General features: G+C 48.8%; 1 protein-coding gene across 1 annotated transcript in view; it reads left to right on the plus strand.

Moving 5' to 3' along the window:
• The first annotated feature begins 5,333 nt into the window (after nt 1-5,333).
• The window catches only part of rpf1 (ribosome production factor 1 homolog), a 30,091-nt gene continuing 17,174 nt past the window's right edge, over nt 5,334-18,250 (plus strand). Inside the window, exons 1-2 of the mRNA XM_033029082.1 lie at nt 5,334-5,606; nt 12,772-12,828. Of these exons, the coding sequence (XP_032884973.1) occupies nt 5,385-5,606; nt 12,772-12,828 (279 nt within the window). The 5' untranslated portion in view covers nt 5,334-5,384. The remainder of the gene's footprint in view (nt 5,607-12,771; nt 12,829-18,250) is intronic.

Below are 18,250 nucleotides of genomic sequence, written 5' to 3' on the forward strand. Positions count from 1 at the left end.
CAACTACAATGCTATCATTTAACAGGGGCCCACTTGCCATCACTTCATCAGGGGCCCACTTGCCATCGGGCAAGCTGACACCCTGGCCAGTCCGCCACTGGCTACTACCTTACGGCGCCAGAGACCCGAGTTCGATCCTGACTACGGGTGCCAGTCTGTATGGAGTTTGTACGTTCTCCCCGTGACCTGCGTGGGTTTTCCCTGAGATCTTCGGTTTCCTCCCACACTCCAAAGACGTGCAGATTTGTGGGTTAATTGGCTTGGTATGAATGTAAAATCGTCCCTAGGATATGGATAGTTACAGCGTGTGGGATAGTGTTAATGTGCGTGGATCGCTGGTCGGTGCGGATTCGGTGAGCCGAAGGGCCTGTTTCCAAGCTGTATCCCTAAACTGAGCTCAACTACTCCATCTGGAAGACGGAATCATGGGATGTGGGGAAAAAGCACGAACGGGGTACTGATTCTGGATGATCAGTCGTTGAATGGCGGTGCTGGCTCGAAGGGCCGAATGGCCCACTCCTACACCTATTTTCTCTGTTTCTATGTAAATTCTGTAAGGTTCTACACTATTTAGAGTCATAGTCATACAGAACGGAAACAGACCCTTCAGCCCAACTTTCCATGCCGACCACAAAGCTAGTTCCATTTCATAGAGGCCATAGGTCAAACAGCACGGAAACAGGACCTTCAGCCAACTCATCCATCCCAACCAAGATGCCCCATCAAGATGCCCCATCTGCCCACATTTGGCCCATATTCATGTCCATTTATTTCATTGCATTCAAGTAGAAACCGCTGACTTGGTCTTCAAAATAAATAAAAGTGATGTATTCTGGGAATAGTTTTGGATTTCTAAGAGGATATTGGACCAGAATTTCCAAACACTAGTGAGACATTCCATTCACTCATGAACTTGCCGTGACCAGAATAAAGGGAAGTCAAATGGAACTGTGGATGCTGGAATCTGGAGCAAAACACAAAGTGCTGGAGGAACAGAGGGTCAGGCAGCATCTGTGGAGGGAATGGTCTCCCCTCTTCGATACACATCCATTTCTCCCACTATCCCTCCTCATCCCCTTCAAGACGCTGGTGAGGCCACGCTTGGAGTCTTGTCTTCAGTTTTGGTCACCCTGCTGTGGGAAGGATGTTATTAAGCTGGAAAGAGTGCAGAGAGATTCACAAGGCTGTTGCCAGGACCCAAGGGCCTGAGAAACGGGGAGAGGTTGAGCAGGCTAGGACTTTATTCCTTTGAGAGCAAGAGGTTGGGTGATCTTATAAACTCATGAGATGAATAGATAGGATGAATGTACAATCTTTTACCCAGAGTAGGGGATACACGAACTAGAGAACATAAGTTAAAGGTGAGAGAGGAAAGATTTAATAGGAACCTAATGGGTAACTTTTTCACCAAGATGATGGTGGGTGTATGGAATGAGCTGCCGGAAGAGGTAGTTCAAGCAGGTACTATCACAACATCTAGAACATGGTACATGGATAGGACAGGTTTAGAGGGATATGGGCCAAATGTGGGCATGTGGGACTAGCGTAGATGGGGCATCTTGGACGGCATGGGCAAGTTGTGTTGATAGACAATAGACAATAGGTGCAGGAATAGGCCATTCGGCCCTTCAAGCCAGCATTGCCATTCAATGTGATCATGGCTGATCATCCACATTCAGAACCCCGTTTTTGCCTTATCCCCATATCTCCTGACTCCGCTATCTTCAAGAGCCCTATCTAGCTCTCTCTTGAAATTTTCCAGTGAACCGGCCTCCACCGCCCTCTGAGGCAGAGAATTCCACAGACTCACAACTCTCTGTGTGAAAAAATGTTTCCTCAACCGTTCTAAATGGTTTACCCCTTATTCTTAATCTGTGGACCCTGGTTCTGGACTCCCCCAACATTGGAAAAATGTTTCCTGCCTCTAGTGTGTCCAAACCCTTAACAATCTTATATTTTTCAATAAGCTCTCCTCTCATCCTTCTAAACTCCAGAGTGTACAAGCCCAGCCGCTCCATTCTATCAATATATGACAGTCCCGCCATCCCAGGAATTAACCTTGTGAACCTATGCTGCATTCCCTCAATAGCAAGAATGTCCTTCCTCAAATTTTGAGGCCAAAACTGCACACAATACTCCAGGTGTGGTCTCACTAGGGCCCTGTACAACTGCAGAATGACCTCTTTGCTCATATACTCAACTCCTCTTGTTATGAACTTGTTTCCACTCTGTATGACTCCATTCCATTACCACCATCTTTCCAAGTAACGCATTCTAGATCACATAACAACCAGATTTTTATATCAACAATATATCTGAGATGCCATTAAACCCGGCAAATTTAATAGGAACCTGAGGGGTAACTATTTCGCACAGATGGTGGTGGATGTATGGAACGAGCAGCCGGAGGGGGTCGTTGAGGCAGGGACCATTACAACATTTAAAACGTATGTGGACAGGTACATGGAAGGTTTAGAAGGTCATTAGATTATAAGATCATGTGATTGGAGCAGAATTAGGCCATTTGACCCATCGTCTACTCCGCATTCAATCACGGCTGATCTATCTCTCCCTCCTAACCCCATTCTCCTGCCTTCTCCCCACACCCCTGACACCCGTACTAATCTATATTACTAAAAGTCTGATCTTGACTGCTTTTGGCCCACTGTGCTGCGATTTCCGAGAGAACGCCGCCACCTACAGCCGTCATTTTTGGCCACCTCATTCAAAGCCCCCCTCCGCCTTCCGGGACCGGAGGATTTTTCCCATCAATGAAAAATCAGAGATATATTAATGTTTTTAAAAAAAATTCCATTCTCTCTGCTGCCCCCGCTGGCGGCAGGGGGGAGGGACTATAAAACCTGGAAGTGTAGTCCCTCACTCCTGCCAGACCCAGGAAGCGAGAGGATCACGGCTCTCTGAGCTGCGAATAACACTGAACGCACGTCTACTCCAGGGCTGCAGCCCAATTGTTTGCCTTGCCTTTTTTAACAAGTTTGTGTTCACAAAATGAATTTTGGTTGTCAGGTGGTTGCAGCCCAATTGTTTGCCACACCTTTTTTTAAAGTTTGTGTTCACAAAATGAATTTTGGTTGTCAGGTGGCTGCAGCCCAATTGTTTGCCGTGGCTTGGCTTTAAAATCGTTGCAACAGTTTGATGCCAGCCCAAGAATCCATTCGGCTCACAATGTCTATACTAGCTCTCTGGAAACCAGTACCTTCGGCCCCCAACACCCATATTAGCGCAAAAGACAGCCCCCCCCACTGGCGAGCAATATTGGAATTGGTGGAGAGGTGGAATGTTGCGTTGGTGACCAGCCCTCCCGTGTGATGCTGGGACCCAACGGGTCCCACTTAGCCTAGTCAAGAATATATCTATCTCTGCCTTAAACATATCCATTGACTTGGCAATGAATTCCACAGATTCACCACCCTCTGACTAAAGAAATTCCTCCTCATCTCCTTCAGAAATGAATATCCTTCACTTCTGAGGCTATGACCTCTGGTCCTAGACGATCCCACTAGTGGAAACATCCTTTCCACATCTAGAAGGAAATGGCAAAATGTCTTTCTCCTGCGTCAATGCGAGGGTCAACATCTCTACCCCTGCAGAAGCAAGAGCCAGCAAACCTAACCCTGCAAAACACTTTCTCTGAGGTACCAAAACCGAAGAGAACCAAATAGTGAAAGGTCTGGATAGAGTGGATGTGGAGAGGATGTTTCCACTAGTGGGAGAGTCGGAGACCAGAGGTCACAGCCTCGGAATAAATGGACGTTCCTTTAAGAAGGAGATGAGTAATTTCTTCAGTCAGAGGGTGGTGAATCTGTGGAATTCATTGCCACAGAAGGCTGTGGAGGTCAAGTCAATGGATATTTTAAAGGCAGAGATAGATAGATTCTTGATTAGTACGGGTGTCAGGGATTTAGTTTAGTTTAGAGATACAGCGTGGAAACAGGCCATTCGGCCCACCGGGTCCATGCCGACCAGCGATCCTTTCACACTAACACTACCCTGCACACACTCGGGACAATTTATATTTACACCACGCCAATTAACCTACAAACCTGTATGTCTTTGGAATGTGGGAGGAAACCGGAGCACCCGGAGAAAACCAACGCAGGTCAAGGGGGGGAACGAGCAAACTCCACACAGACAGCACCCGTAGTCAGGATCCAACCCAGGTCTCTGGTGCTGTGAGGCAGCAACTCTACCGCTGCGCCACCGAGCCGATGTTATGTGAAGAAGGCAGGAGAATGGGGTTGAGAGGGAAAGATAGATCAGCCGCGATTGAATGCTGGAGGAGATTCGATGGGCCGAATGGCCTAATTGTGCCCCTGGAATGCAGCGGCGCGACTTACCCGTTGCAGCGGCCCCTACAGCCTGTCTGTCTTTTTTTTATTTTTTGTCTAGTTAAATGTTGTGTTGGTGTTTTTTTTAATACTGGTTTTAAATGTGTATATGTGGGGGGCGGGGAGGGGGAAACTGTTTAAAATCTCTTAGCTGTCTGGGAGACCCGATCTTTTCCCTGTCGCGTCTCCGTTGTCGTTGGGGCCTAGCACCGTGGAGCGGCCTCCAACCTGAACGACCCGGGGGCTCGGGAGACTGCGGAGCTGCGGACTACTCACCATCGTGGGGCTGGCCGGCCTCGGAGCATGGGGAGCGGTGGTGACTCGCTGCTGCGACTCGACTCCTGGGGCTCGGAGGCTCCAGCAACGCAGCCGCAGGTCCGGTGGAGTGGGACATCGGGAGCTCGCGGGTCCGGGGGGAGAGACCGCTTCCCGGAGCTCCCGCAACGCGACTTCTCCAGCCCGTGTTGTGGGGTTGGAACGACCCGGAGCGGGGACGTACATCGCCTGGCACGGCTTCATGGCCGTGGGACATTACAGCGCCCACTGGGGGCTCCAACGTTGTGACTTTTAGACCGGGAGCGGAACGTAAATCGCCCGGCACGGCCTAAAATGGCCGTGGGACTTAGCATCGCCCGCCTGGGGCTTGGACATCGGGAGAGACATGGAGAACAGGGGAGAGAAAATACTTTGCCTTCCATCACAGTGGGTCCACTGTGATGGATGTTTGTGTGAATTAAATTGTGTGTATGTCTGTAGGAAATTGTCTTTGTTTGTATGGCTGTGGAAACAGAATTTCGTTTGAGCTCACTGAGGCTCAAATGACAATAAATGGTATTGTATTGTTGTATCGGAAACTAGTGAAGCTTGTGGAGCTGCCGGTCACTCAGACGCCGCCAGGTGGCAGTGCGGAGCGGTGACGTCAGCGCGCGCCCGGGATGGTGATGGTGGTGGGGGGGGGAGGGGCTTCTCCAGGAAGCGGAAGTTGGAGCGGCTGGGGGCGGCCATTAGCGGAAGCGGCTATTCGCTCGCGGCGGCATGGAGGCGATGATCACGGTGAACAAGGGCAAGGCGAAGGCCAAGGCCAAGGGGAAGAAGCGGCGGGAGGCGGAGGCCGAGCCCGTGGCCCCGCAGCCTGAGCCTGAGCCGCAGCCGGCGGCCCCGGAGCTCCAGTTCCCGCCAAACTTCAACGTGTCCGAGATCAAGAACAAGCAGCGGCGACAACTGATGTATCAGAGGTGGAGGCGGCTCCAGCGCAAGGTCAGGGGTCACTGGGGTCAGGGGGCACTGGGGTCAGGGGGCACGGATCAGGGGCACTGGGTTCAGGGGGCACTGGGATCAGGGGCACTGGGATCAGGGGGCACTGGGGTCAGGGGCACTGGGGTCAGGGGGCACTGGGATCAGGGGCACTGGGGTCACGGGGCTCTGGGGTCAGGGGGCACTGGAATCAGGGGCACTGGGTTCAGGGGGCACTGGGATCAGGGGCACGGGGCACTGGGGTCAGGGGGCACTGGGGTCAGGGGGCACGGTTCAGGGGGCACTGGGATCAGGGGCACGGGTCAGGGGGCACTGGGATCAGGGGTCAATTATAAATAGGATCTGGGGTCAGAGGGATCAGGGTTCAAAGGGCTCTGGGGTCAATGGGATCAGTCAAAGGTCAAAAGGCTCGGGTCAATGGGATCAGCGTCAAAGGGCTCGGGTCAATGGGATCAGAGGTCAGTGGGTTCTGGAATCAAAGGGTTTTGCGGTCATCACATCAGGAGTCAAGAGTTCAATGTATTAGGGGACTGGCTGAGGGAGGAGTCTGTGGTCAATGGGATCAGGGGTCAGAGTTTACTGCGTTGGGTCAGGATGGGGGGGGGGGAGTTCAGGGACCACTAGGGGCCGGGGTCAGAATGAACGGAGTGTTGTGGATCAATAAGATCAGTGGTTAGGACAAGGGAGGTGGGATCTGGAGTGGGGAGCATTGAGATTAGTGTAGGAAGGAACTGCAGATGCTAGTTTACACCGAAGATCGACACAAAATGGCATGAAGAAGGGTCTTGACCTGAAACGTCACCCACTCCTTTTCTCCAGAGATGTTGCCAGTTCCCTCTGAGTTACTCCAGCATTTTTGCGAATATCAACATTGAGATTAGAGTCAGTTTCTGATCTTGTGGAGAGAAATTGCGGAGACACAAGACACTGCCAATGCTAGAATCTTGAGCAACGAAACAGACTGCTGGAGGAGTCATAGTTTGTGGAGAGATATTTACATAGTTTGAGTCTGGAACATTCCTCAGACTGAAACTGGAGGTCCGTGCAGAGGTAATAGATAATAGACAATAGGTGCAGGAGTAGGCCATTTGGTCCTTCGAGCCAGCACCGCCATTCAATGTGATCATGGCTGATCATCCCCAATCAGTACCCCGTTCCTGCCTTCACCCCATATCCCCTGACTCCGCTATCTTCAAGAACCCTATCTAGCTCTCTCTTGAAAGTATCCAGAGAACCGGCCTCCACCGCTCTCTGAGGCAGAGAATTCCACACTCATAACTCTCTGTGTGAAAAAGTGTTCCCTCATCTCCGTTCTAAATGGCTTACCCCTTATTCTTAAAGGAGTCCAGAACCAGGTGGCCTCTGGTTCTGGACTCCCCCAACATCGGGAACATGTTTCCTGCCTCTAGCGTGTCCAAGCCCTTAACAATCTTATATGTTTCAATGAGATATCATCTCATCCTTCTAAATTCCAGAGTGTACAAGAACAGCTGCTCCATTCTCTCGGCATATGACAGTCCCGCCATCCCGGGAATTAACCTTGTAAACCTATGCTGCAGTCCTCAATAGCAAGAATGTCCTTCCTCAAATTAGGGGACCAAAACTGCACACAATACTCCAGGTGTGGTCTCACTAGGGCTCTGTCAACTCTATTTAGCTATGTGATGTTCAGGAAGGCTGGAGGGTAGCTGGTGTTGTGCCATTTTTTAAAGAAAAGCAGGAAGTACAAGGTCGGGAACTACAGGCCGGTGAGTCTGAAATCAGTGGGAAAGCTACTGAAGGGGGGGGGGGGGGGGTCTGAGGGACGGGATCTAGCAGCAGATGGTTGACAAGAACTAGTTAGAGATAGTCAGCACAGCTTTGTGTGGGATATCACGTCTCCCAAATCTTTTAGAGTAACTAAAGTCTGAAGAAGGGCCTCGACCCGAAACGTCACCCATCCATGTTCTCCAGAGATGCTACAGGACCCGCGGAGTTACTCCAGCACTTTGGGCTCTTTTGTCGAGTAACCAAGGGATTGATAGGAGAGAGTGTGCACCTGGGTAGCAGAAGGGAAAGGGTTAAAGGCAAGGGGGGAACATTGGTTCATTCTCCAGGGAACAAATGGAGTGAAATCTAATTTGTGCCACATTAGATTTAGTTTGGAATCGCAATGGTTGCCTTTGGGATGGGGAGGGGGGAGAAGTTGGGCTCAGATCCCAGTTGGCAGGTGGGATGGGTGACGCTCTGGGCTCCGAGGAGGGTTCTCTGTTGGTGCAGGGAAAGTGAGGAGAGTGCTGGAGGATGGCGAGCTGCTGGAGGGAGAAGGGAGGGCGGGGAAAGGCCAGCAGTGTTGGAGTGGGAAGCACAGGAGAGGAAATGTGGAGAGGAGGGGTGGAGTGCATGTAGGGGGAGAGCAGTGCATATAGAAGATGGGGGTTGGGGCAAGGGCAGTGTCTGTAGAGGGAGGAAAGGAGTATCGTGGGAAGGAGAGGGAAGAGGAGTGGATGTAGAGGAGGGGGGAAGGAGGGGAGTGACTATAGAGTGAGTGGAGGCGAGGGGAGTATGTAGAGGGATGGGAGGCAAGGGAAGGGGTGTGCAGAGGGGGAGATGAGGGGAGTGTGTAGTGGAAGGGGAGGCGAGCAAAGTGACATCAGAGGAAGAGGTGCCTGAAGAGGGAGGCGATGGGGGTATGTGGAGGGAGGGGGAGGCAAGGGGAGTGTTTGGAGGGGGAGGCGAGGGGAGAATGTAGAGGGAGGGGTAAGGGGAGTGACAATAGAGTGAGTGGAGGCGAGGTGGGTATGTAGAGTGAAGGGAGGCGAGGGGCGTGTTGCAGAGGGAGGTGACACCAAGAGCCTGCCTGTGGGTGAGGGGGTAAGGTGGGAAGCATCAGCCGCAAGGGGTGACGGGGAGACAGGGTGCGTGTGTGTTCATGTGGGAGTGAGGGCACTGCCAGCGAGTGAGGGGCGAGGTGAGGGGGGACAGATTGCGGGGAGCGTGAGTGGGGAGTGGTTGCTGCAGGAGTGGGGGCAGTAACGAGCAGACCACAGGTAAGGGCCTGGTGCAGAGTCCCTCTCCGGGCTGATGTGTTGATGGCTTTGAATAGTTCAGCTCGTGATTCCCTGCACTCCCGCCGATTTTATTGACGTGCTGAGTCCTCCCATCTGCTTGTCATTTGCCAGCCTGGATTTTAGTGTCAGTTATAATCTATAATTTTACATTAGCAAGGCAGCTGTTTGGATAAAGTCACAATTAAGCAGCTACATCTGACTTTGATTCCTCTGTTTTTATCTGATAGTGGCAGCTGTTGCTATTGGCATGAATTGTGAAATCCAAGACAAGCCGAGATCTGCCGTTAGCTCACGTGCTGTGGTGCAGTGTGTGTTATCACTTGCTTCGGCGGTGTAATAGCCCTGTCCTACGGTATGAGTTCATTCCAAGAGCTCTCCCGAGTTTGCCCTGATTCGAACTCGGAGATTTACGGTAATGGCCGCTCGTCGGTACTCGGGGCTCGAGGCTCTCATGAACATTTTTCAACGTTGACAAATCTTCACGAGTCTTCCCGAGCTTACCTGCCGTTAGCGAGTCTTCGCGAGTACCTGTCGTTAGCGTTACGAGCCACTAAGAGACGTCCCCGAGCTCCGACGTACCCGCTGCATTCATTCTCCATGCTTACCATGAGTTTGATTTTTTTTAAACTAGGGAGAGCTCTTGGAATGAACTTGTTCCATGGGACAGGGCCACAAGGCAGCTCAGGATTTATCATCCAACTAGCGTGCTATTGCACGTAACCTGAGTTAACCTGAGTTGGTCTAGAACTACTATCACATCCAGAAGGATGGTGTCGATGCTGTGGAACAGAGGGGCGACATGGTGGTGCGGCGGGTAGAGCGGCTGCCTCACAGCGCTAGTGACCTGGGTTTTCACCAGGTGCTCCGGTTTCCTCCTGCACTCGAAAGGCGTACAGGTTTGTAGGTTAATTGGTTTCAGTAAAGATTGTAAATTGTCCCTAGTGAGTAGGACAGTTCTAGTGTCTGACGATCGCTGGTCGGCGCAGACTTGGTGGGCCAAAGGGCCTGTTTCAATGCTGTATCTCTACACTTAACTAAAAATATCAATTTCCCGTTTTATCAGTCTCTGTAAACAAAGTTCTCCTGGTTTCCTCACAATGTGTGTTGGAAACCAGCCTTTTATTTAAGGCCATTGGAGTTGGACTCTCACCAATGAGAGGACATGATTTCCAAAGATCTCGCAGGGTGACTCTGCAGCCTTCTGGGTTGTAAAGAGGCCTTGCCATTCTTGAAAAGTCAGTGTACTTGCTTCTGTGAATGTTTCTTCCAACGGCATCAGTGTGTTTGCATACTATTTATATAATCTGACAGTGTAATTATACTCCGGGGCAGAGTTCAGGAGAACCGGTTTTAGCGCAGTGCTTGTGAGGCTCTGGAATGCATTTCTGGAACTCACGACTGAAACATAGCTTGTGTTGAGCCTTCCAGATTGGGTTGGATCGGTATTAAAGAAGGGTAAACGGTTTTGGAAATGGATATGTATGCATGTAAATAGATTTATTTATTGAAATCATATTCTATGTCGCTCTTCCAGGGAGATGCTAACTGCATTTCGTTGTCTGTACTGTACACTGACACTGACAATTAAAGTTGAATCTGAATATGCAGAAGAAATTAAGATTAATGCCCAAACAAAATTGGGCGGCACTGTGGCTTAGAGCTCCTGACTACGGGTGCTGTCTGCGGAATTTGTACGTTCCCTCCGTGACCTGGGATTTCTCTGAGATCTTCGGTTTCCTCCCACACTCCAAAGATGTACAGGGGTGGGAGATTGCAACCTTCACGTGGTCTGCCATGTTTCAACGAATGCAATCAACCTGGCGTGCACGATCAAATAAGATCAAATAGAACAAGTTGTCCTACAACGGTAGGTTGTGCACGCCATACGCAAGAAGAAGAAGAAGAAGATGTACAGGTTTGTAGGTTAATTGGCTTGGTGTAAATGTACAATTGTCCCTAGTGTGTGTAGGATAGTGTTAGTGTGCGGGGATCACTAGTTGGTGTGGACACAGTGGGCTGCAGGGTCTGTTTCCGCGCTGTATCTCTAAACTAAACTAAATTAAACAAAAGATAGGTGAACTGTTACAGTGAACAAGAGGCGCAAGGAACTGCAGATGCTAGTTTACAAATAAAAAATTACAAAGTGCTGGAGTAACTCAGCGGGTCAGGGAGCATCTCTGGAGAACACGGAGCCAATTTCCTTGCGAAGTTTCCTCCATGAACCCTGCATTTTGGAGTGTGGAAGGATTGCTGTCATTTTAAGCATTTAGTGTCGTTACTTTTAAGAGGTGGTTCTGGTTATTTTCAACATGCTATGTTAGTAAAACAGCCTGTGTCGTGTCTTTTGGAACAGATATAAGATTACTTCGAAAGCAATTAAGGTTTTCTGTGTGTCAGGATAGTGGGAAGTACAATGTGACATTCCTGTCAAAGCAAAGTATTGATTTCTCTAACTTCAAATAACCCTTGCATCTCCTCTCTCTACGCCCCCCTCCCCTCTCGTCATCGTACTCGTTTCACCGAAGATGGACACAAAATGCTGAAGTAACTATGCTGTTCAGGCAGCATCTTTGAATAGAAGGAATGGGTGACGTTTCAGGTCGAGACGCTTCTTCAGACTGAGCACAGTCTGCTCAGAATTGCTGCCTCACAGCGCCAGAGACCCAGGTTCGATCTTGACCACGGGTGCTGTCTGTATGGAGTTTATACGTTCTCCCTGTGACCTGTGTGGGTTCTCTCCAGCTCCGGTTTCCTCCCATACTCCAAGGACGAACAGATTTGTAGGCTAATTGGCTTGATAAAATTGTACAGTAAATTGTCCTTAGTGCGTGTGTGTGAGCTAGAGTTAGTGAGCGGGGATCACCGGTCCGCATGGACTCGGTGGGCCGAAGGGCCTGTTTCCGTGCTGTATCTCTAAACTAAACTAAAAAGCAGGTAGATGTCCTGGCCACTTCAACCATTGTCAGTGAATTATCTCATCATTATTCCACGGCCATTTGTGGAATCAAACAAGTTGGCTGCTGCAATTCCTGTTCTGTGACCATGGCATTTAGCCTCTTAGCATAAGCTTCAAAGTGGAGCGGTGGTGGAGGACACCAACAACTTTGCTTGACTAGGCCGACCCTGCAATGCCACCAGAACAATGGCCTTCATGGCCAGCTCAAGAACTACATTTATAACAATTTTCAAACTTGAATCTTGAAAACATCTTGTGTACTGTCTCGGTGTACACTTGGGGGCACGGTAGAGTTGCTGCCTTACAGCGCTTGCTGCACCGGTGACCCGGGTTCAATCCCGACAGGTGCTATTTGTACGGTCTCCCCGTGACCTCGTGGGTTTTCTCCGAGAGCTTCCGTTTCCTCCCACTCTCCAAAGATGTACAGGTTTGTAGGTTAATTGGCTTGGTAAATGTTTAAAAAAATAGTCCCTAGTGTGGGTAAGATAATGTTAATATGCTGGGATCACTGGTCGGCGTGGACCCGGTGGGCCGAAGGGCCTGTTTCCGTGCTGTAATTCTGAACATAAACATAAACTTGTACTTAACTAAGATTGTGCTTCTGTGATTGTGCTTACTTTTTCTGAACTGTATGCAAATAAAGACCTCGGTGCATGTACCATAAAGTACCATTGAGTTGAACGTACCGTTGAAAGATGCTTCATTGCTTCTCATGCCTTTTGGGACATAGGATTGATAAAGGTTCATTAAGGTTTAACGTAAATGCAACTCTTTTGGGTTAAAGACATGTTTGCTGACTTGTGCAACCCCATAGATAGACGCAAAATGCTGGAGTAACTCAGCGGGTCAGACAGCATCTCTGGAGAAAAGGAATAGGTGACATTTCGGATCGATCCCCATAGTTAACCCAAGCCTACATTCAGAATTGTTCCTACTCAACCATTGTAGTACTGGCTTTGCAGTTGATGTTCTCCATGGGGCAGCAAGAGTGCTGACTCTAACTACAGTCCTATCAAGCTGCCTCCAACAATGCCTGTGAGAGGTAACTAACTGATGGGGCTCTAGTCGGGCTGGTGACTGGGTGTTGTGGCTCACAGGCGGGTTTTGGCTGGGGAGTGGATGTTGTGCGTCTTCTAACATTGCTTTTGTTTTATCTTTTCAGGAACAACTGGCGTCCAAAAAGAAGCGGCAGAAGGAGAGAGTGGCGCTCGGAGACAAGGTGACTGTCCCAATACGTGTTTGGAACGCGCGGTGATGCTGGGAGTTTGGGTGCATGGACGGGCCAGGGAGCCTGGAGCTTCACGTCCCAGTTAAGCGGGCAATTTGATTAATACGGGTGCACTAATTCATTGCCACAGAAGGCTGTGGAGGGATATTCTTAAGGCAGAGATAGATGGATTCTTGATTAGTACGGGTGTCAGGGGTTATGGGGAGAAGGCAGGAGAATGGGGTTAGGAGGGAGAGATAGATCAGCCATGTTTAAGAAAGAACTGCAGATGCTGGAAAAATCGAAGGTAGACGAAAATGCTGGAGAAACTCAGCGGGTGAGGCAGCATCTATGGAGAGAAGGAATAGGCGACGTTTCGGGTCTGAAGAAGGGTCTCGACTCGAAACGTCGCCTATTCCTTCTCTCCATAGATGCTGCCTCACCCGCTGAGGTTCTCCAGCATTTTTGTCCACGATAGATCCGCCATGATTGAATGGCGGAGTAGACATGATGGCCCGAATGGCCTAATTCTGCTCCTATCACACGAATTTATAAATTAATTGTGATGTTCAAATCCACAAAAGTTTTTGATGGATTGTCCCAAGTCTGTCCAGCCTCTCCCTGTAGCTAATGGTCGTTATTCCAGTGCAATATCATCTTCATCAGAGCACAAATCATTACGTGATTCAGGCATGCTGCGTTGTTTTTTTTATAAGGTGCAGGATTGAATTAGAGCATCAAAATAGAAGTGTAACAAAAGTTGGTACATTGACAAGACTATTCATTGCCTAAATGATAACAGAAATTCCTAAAATGCTGATTGAAGAACTTAATTACTAATTAAATAAAGTGCAATAAGATGGGCATGTTAGGGCAGGTAAACATAGAAACTCGGTGCAGGCGTAGGCCATTCGGCCCTTTGAGCCAGCACCGCCATTCAATACGATCATGGCTGATCATCCAGAATCAGTATCCTGTTTCTGCTTTCCCCCAAATTACCCTTGATTCCGTTTGCCCTAAGAGCTAAATCTAATTCTCTCTTGAATACATCCAGTGAATTGGCCTCCGCTGCCTTCTGCGGCAGAGAATTCCACAGATTCACAACTCTCTGGGTGAAAAAAATTGTCCTCATCGCAGTCCTAAATGGCCTACCCCTTATTCTTGAAGTGTGACTCCTGGTTCTGGACTCCCACAACATGGGGAACATTTCTCCTGCATCTGGCCTGTCCAGTCCTGTAAGAATTTAACATGCAGCGTTGCTGCTGTTACCTGTGGTCTTGGTGCTCCATGGCTGGTACAAGGGCAGTGTTTGTAGCTTAAGGAGCTCAGAGTTGATGAAGCAGAGGCTGATATATTGTCAGTACTTGGACACCTACCAGGACGCAGTCACGCACCTTTGGTCCTGCACAACTGGGCAGTCCTGCACCCTAGGAGGGTGTGACACCGTGTCAGGCAGGTACGGTGGTTCTGGAAGGTAGCATTCAGGCCTCGCTCTTGTTCAGCAGATCCTTTGTGGACAAGAGACTGCAAACTGACATGTAGGCGGCACAGTTATGCAGCAGGTAGAGAGCCGCTGCCTCACAGCACCAGAGACTTGGATTCGATACTGACCCCGGATGCCGTCTGTGTGGAGTTTGCACGTTCTTCAGATTCAGATTCAATTTTAATTGTCATTGTCAGTGTACAGTACAGAGACAACGAAATGCATTTAGCATCTCCCTGGAAGAGCGACATAGCAAATGATTTAAATAAATAATAATAAGTGATAATAAGTGTCCGGGGGGTGGGGGGGTGATTGGCAGTCACCGAGGTACGTTGTTGAGTAGAGTGACAGCCGCCGGGAAGAAGCTGTTCCTGGACCTGCTGGTTCGGCAACGGAGAGACCTGTAGCGCCTCCCGGATGGTAGGAGGGTAAACAGTCCATGGTTGGGGTGAGAGCAGTCCTTGGCGATGCTGAGCGCCCTCCGCAGATAACGCTTGCTTTGGACAGACTCAATGGAGGGGAGCGAGGAACCGGTGATGCGTTGGGCAATTTTCACCACCCTCTGCAATGCCTTCCGGTCGGAGACAGAGCAGTTGCCATACCATACTGTGATGCAGTTGGTAAGGATGCTCTCGATGGTGCAGCGGTAGAAGTTCACCAGGATCTGAGGAGACAGATGGACCTTCTTCAGTCTCCTCAGGAAGAAGAGACGCTGGTGAGCCTTCTTGATCAGAGTTGAGGTATTGTGGGTCCAAGAGAGGTCATCGGAGATGTTGACTCCCAGGAACCTGAAGCTAGAAACACGTTCCTGTGATCACGTGGGTTGCCTCCGGATGCTCCGGTTTCCTCCCACATCCCAATGACGTGCGGGTTTGTAGATGAATTGGCTTTTGTAAATTGCCCCTCGGGTATAGCGGGACAACCCGCGTGAGCGGGCGATTAATGGATGGCGTGGACGCGGTGGGCTGAAAAGCCTGTTTCCATGCTATATCTCTAAACCAAACTGCCTGCAGTGAGCAAGCTTGGGCCAGGGTATAACATTTCAGATGAGTAGGCAGGAAGGAAAAGGTTGGGTTGCTTGCAGAATAGGATGAGATCAGTACAGCAATGGTAAGTTATCTTGGTTTGGGTGAAGGTGAGAAATAGCAAAGGAAAGTAGCACATGTGGGAGTGGTCTGTGTGGCTCCTAATAATAGATGTTGGGGCACTCATGACAACATTACAGAATTTGACATTTATTTTAGTTTGTGTAAGAAACATGAGTCCACAATTTGAATTTAGACAATAGACAATAGGTGCAGGAGTAGGCCATTCGGCTCTTCAAGCCAGCACCACCATTCAATATGATCATGGCTGATCATCCACAATCAGTACCCCGTTCCTGCCTTCTCACCTATCCCCTGACTCCCCTATCTTTAAGAGCTCCATCTAACTCTCTTGAAAGCTTCCAGAGAATTGGCCTCCACTGCCTTCTGAGGCAGAGAATGCCACAGACTCACCACTCTCTGTGTGAAAAAGTTTTTCCTCATCTCTGTTCTAAATGGCCTCACCCTTATTCTTAAACTGTGGCCCCTGGTTCAGGACTCCCCCAACATCGGGAAACGCGAGAAAGAACAATTACGAAGGTCTGAAAGTAGAATTGTACACAGTGGACTGGAAAAATGGACTAGACTGGCATAGATGGGGCATCTTGATCAGCATGGGCAGGTTGGGCCGAAGGGTCTGTTTCCGTGCTGTATCACTTTGTGGTTCTAAAATCTACGAAAGGTCAAGGCAGTATTTGAAAAGTGGACAATATTTCAAGAAAGTATTTTGCAATTCTTGACAAGGTTATGCTTCATTGAGAAATAAAGACTCCAGGAGGCTGAGAAGTAAATGGTGTCAGGTTTGAAGAAAAGACCAACAGCGTTAATGGTGAGCCAGGTGGCTGTGAACATTTTCGAGAGGTGTACAAAAGTTAAAGGATAAAATAGGTTAAGAGTTAATTTGCAAGAAATGTAATAACAGATAGCAAAAGTTTTGGACTCAAAAACAGGCCCTTCGGCCCACCAAATCCATGTTGATCATCAGTTACCTATAATTCACTCATTCCCTTTGCCCAGTTTAGTTTTGTTTATTGTCACGTGTACCGAGGTACAGTGTTGCGTGCTTTTGTTGCGTGCTATCCAGTCAGCGGAAAGACAATACATGATTACCATCGATCCATTCACAGTGTATAGATACATGTGGAGTAGAGGATTTAAATTGTGGAACGATTGTAATAGATTATTGTAGATCTGCTTCTGTGGCGCCTTGGTTTAGAGGACCAAATGAGGGCAGATGGGACTAGTGTAGATGGGGCATCTTGGTCAGAACTCATAAGGAATAGTAGAATTAGGCCATTCAGTCCATCAAGTCGACTCCGTCATTGAATTGTGGCTGATCTATCTCTCCCTCCTAACCCCATTCTCCTGCCATCTCCCCATGACCTCTGACACCTGTACTAATCAAGAATCTATCTATCTCTGCCTTAAAAATATCCACTGAGTTGGCCGTCTGGCAAAGAATCCCACAGATTCACCACCTTCTGACTAAAGAAATTCCTCATCTCCTTTCTCAAAGAACGTCCTATTCAGTATGGTATCAGGTCAGTATGGGTGAGTTGGGCCAAATGGCATATTGCCATGAGTATGACTCTATGACGTGATCCCTAGCCCTCTGCATTGCTGTTTCAAGTGCCCGTCCTGATGCCTTTGCAATGCTACCCCCATCATCCCCACAGGCAGTCCGTTCCAGATTCCAATCACCTTAGGGGTGGCAAAGCTTCTTCCCCTGATCCCCTCTAAACTCTTTCACTCTTATCCTAGACCTACGTTATCTAGTTTTTGACCTATGTTCCAGGGAAATAACTGCTACTTTTTACCCCGTTTGTCTCTCAAAATTATGTAAAACCCCTTTTATCAGCCGTCTCTGCTCTTTGAGGAAAACACATCCGTCTTATCCAGCCTTGCCTCATAATTGAGATGTTTCATCACGGGCAAAATCCTGTTGGATTCTTCTGCACCTTGTCCAGTGAAGTCATGGCCTTCCTAATACCCCTGTTCCACGGTACGAGTTCATTCCAAGAGCTCTCCTGAGTTTGCCCTGATTCGAACTCAGAGATTTACGGTAATGGCCACTCGTCGGTACTCGGGGCTCTCGTGGACATTTTTCAACATGTTGAAAAATCTTCACGAGTCTTTCCGTGATTACCTGCCGTTAGCGAGTCTTCCCAAGTACCTGCCGTTAGTGTTACGAGCCACTAAGTGACGTCCCCGAGCTCCGATGTACCCGCTACGTTCATTCTCCATGCTTACCACGAGTTTGATTTTTTTTAAACTCGGGAGAGCTCTTGGAATGAACTCGTACCGTGGGACAGGGCTTTAACCCTTACTCCTATGGCTTCATGGGAGAACTGTGTACCGTGCTCCTATCTATGGTCTAACCATTGTTTTATAACGTTGCATTATAATTTTACTGCTTTCAAATTCTGTGTTGCAACTAATGAAGCTTCGTATCCTGTATCACCTTTTATCTGTCTATGCTGCCACTTTCAGGAACCTTGGCTTTGTATGCCAACGTACCCCTGTTCCTCAATACATTCCATAAATTTACCGTTCATTGTACATTTCCTACCTTTACTGGCCCTCTGAAAGTGCATGTCCTCACACCTATTAGAATGACATTCCATTTGCCATTGCTCTGACTATTTTACCAACTGATCAGTATCTTCCTGTAACCTCAGTCTCCTCACTATCAACACCAGTCTTTCAGTTATCTGCCAACCTACTGGTCTTCACCATTCCTATCTAAATCGTTAATACATCGTACAGAGAGTAATAGAATAGAATAGTTTCTTTATTGTCATTGTAACATGAACCATGTACAACGAAATTGTAAAATGTCAGCCAGTCAGTGCACCATTCAAACATT

The sequence above is a fragment of the Amblyraja radiata genome, chromosome 10, assembly GCF_010909765.2.
Source record: "Amblyraja radiata isolate CabotCenter1 chromosome 10, sAmbRad1.1.pri, whole genome shotgun sequence".
Taxonomy (NCBI): domain Eukaryota; kingdom Metazoa; phylum Chordata; class Chondrichthyes; order Rajiformes; family Rajidae; genus Amblyraja; species Amblyraja radiata.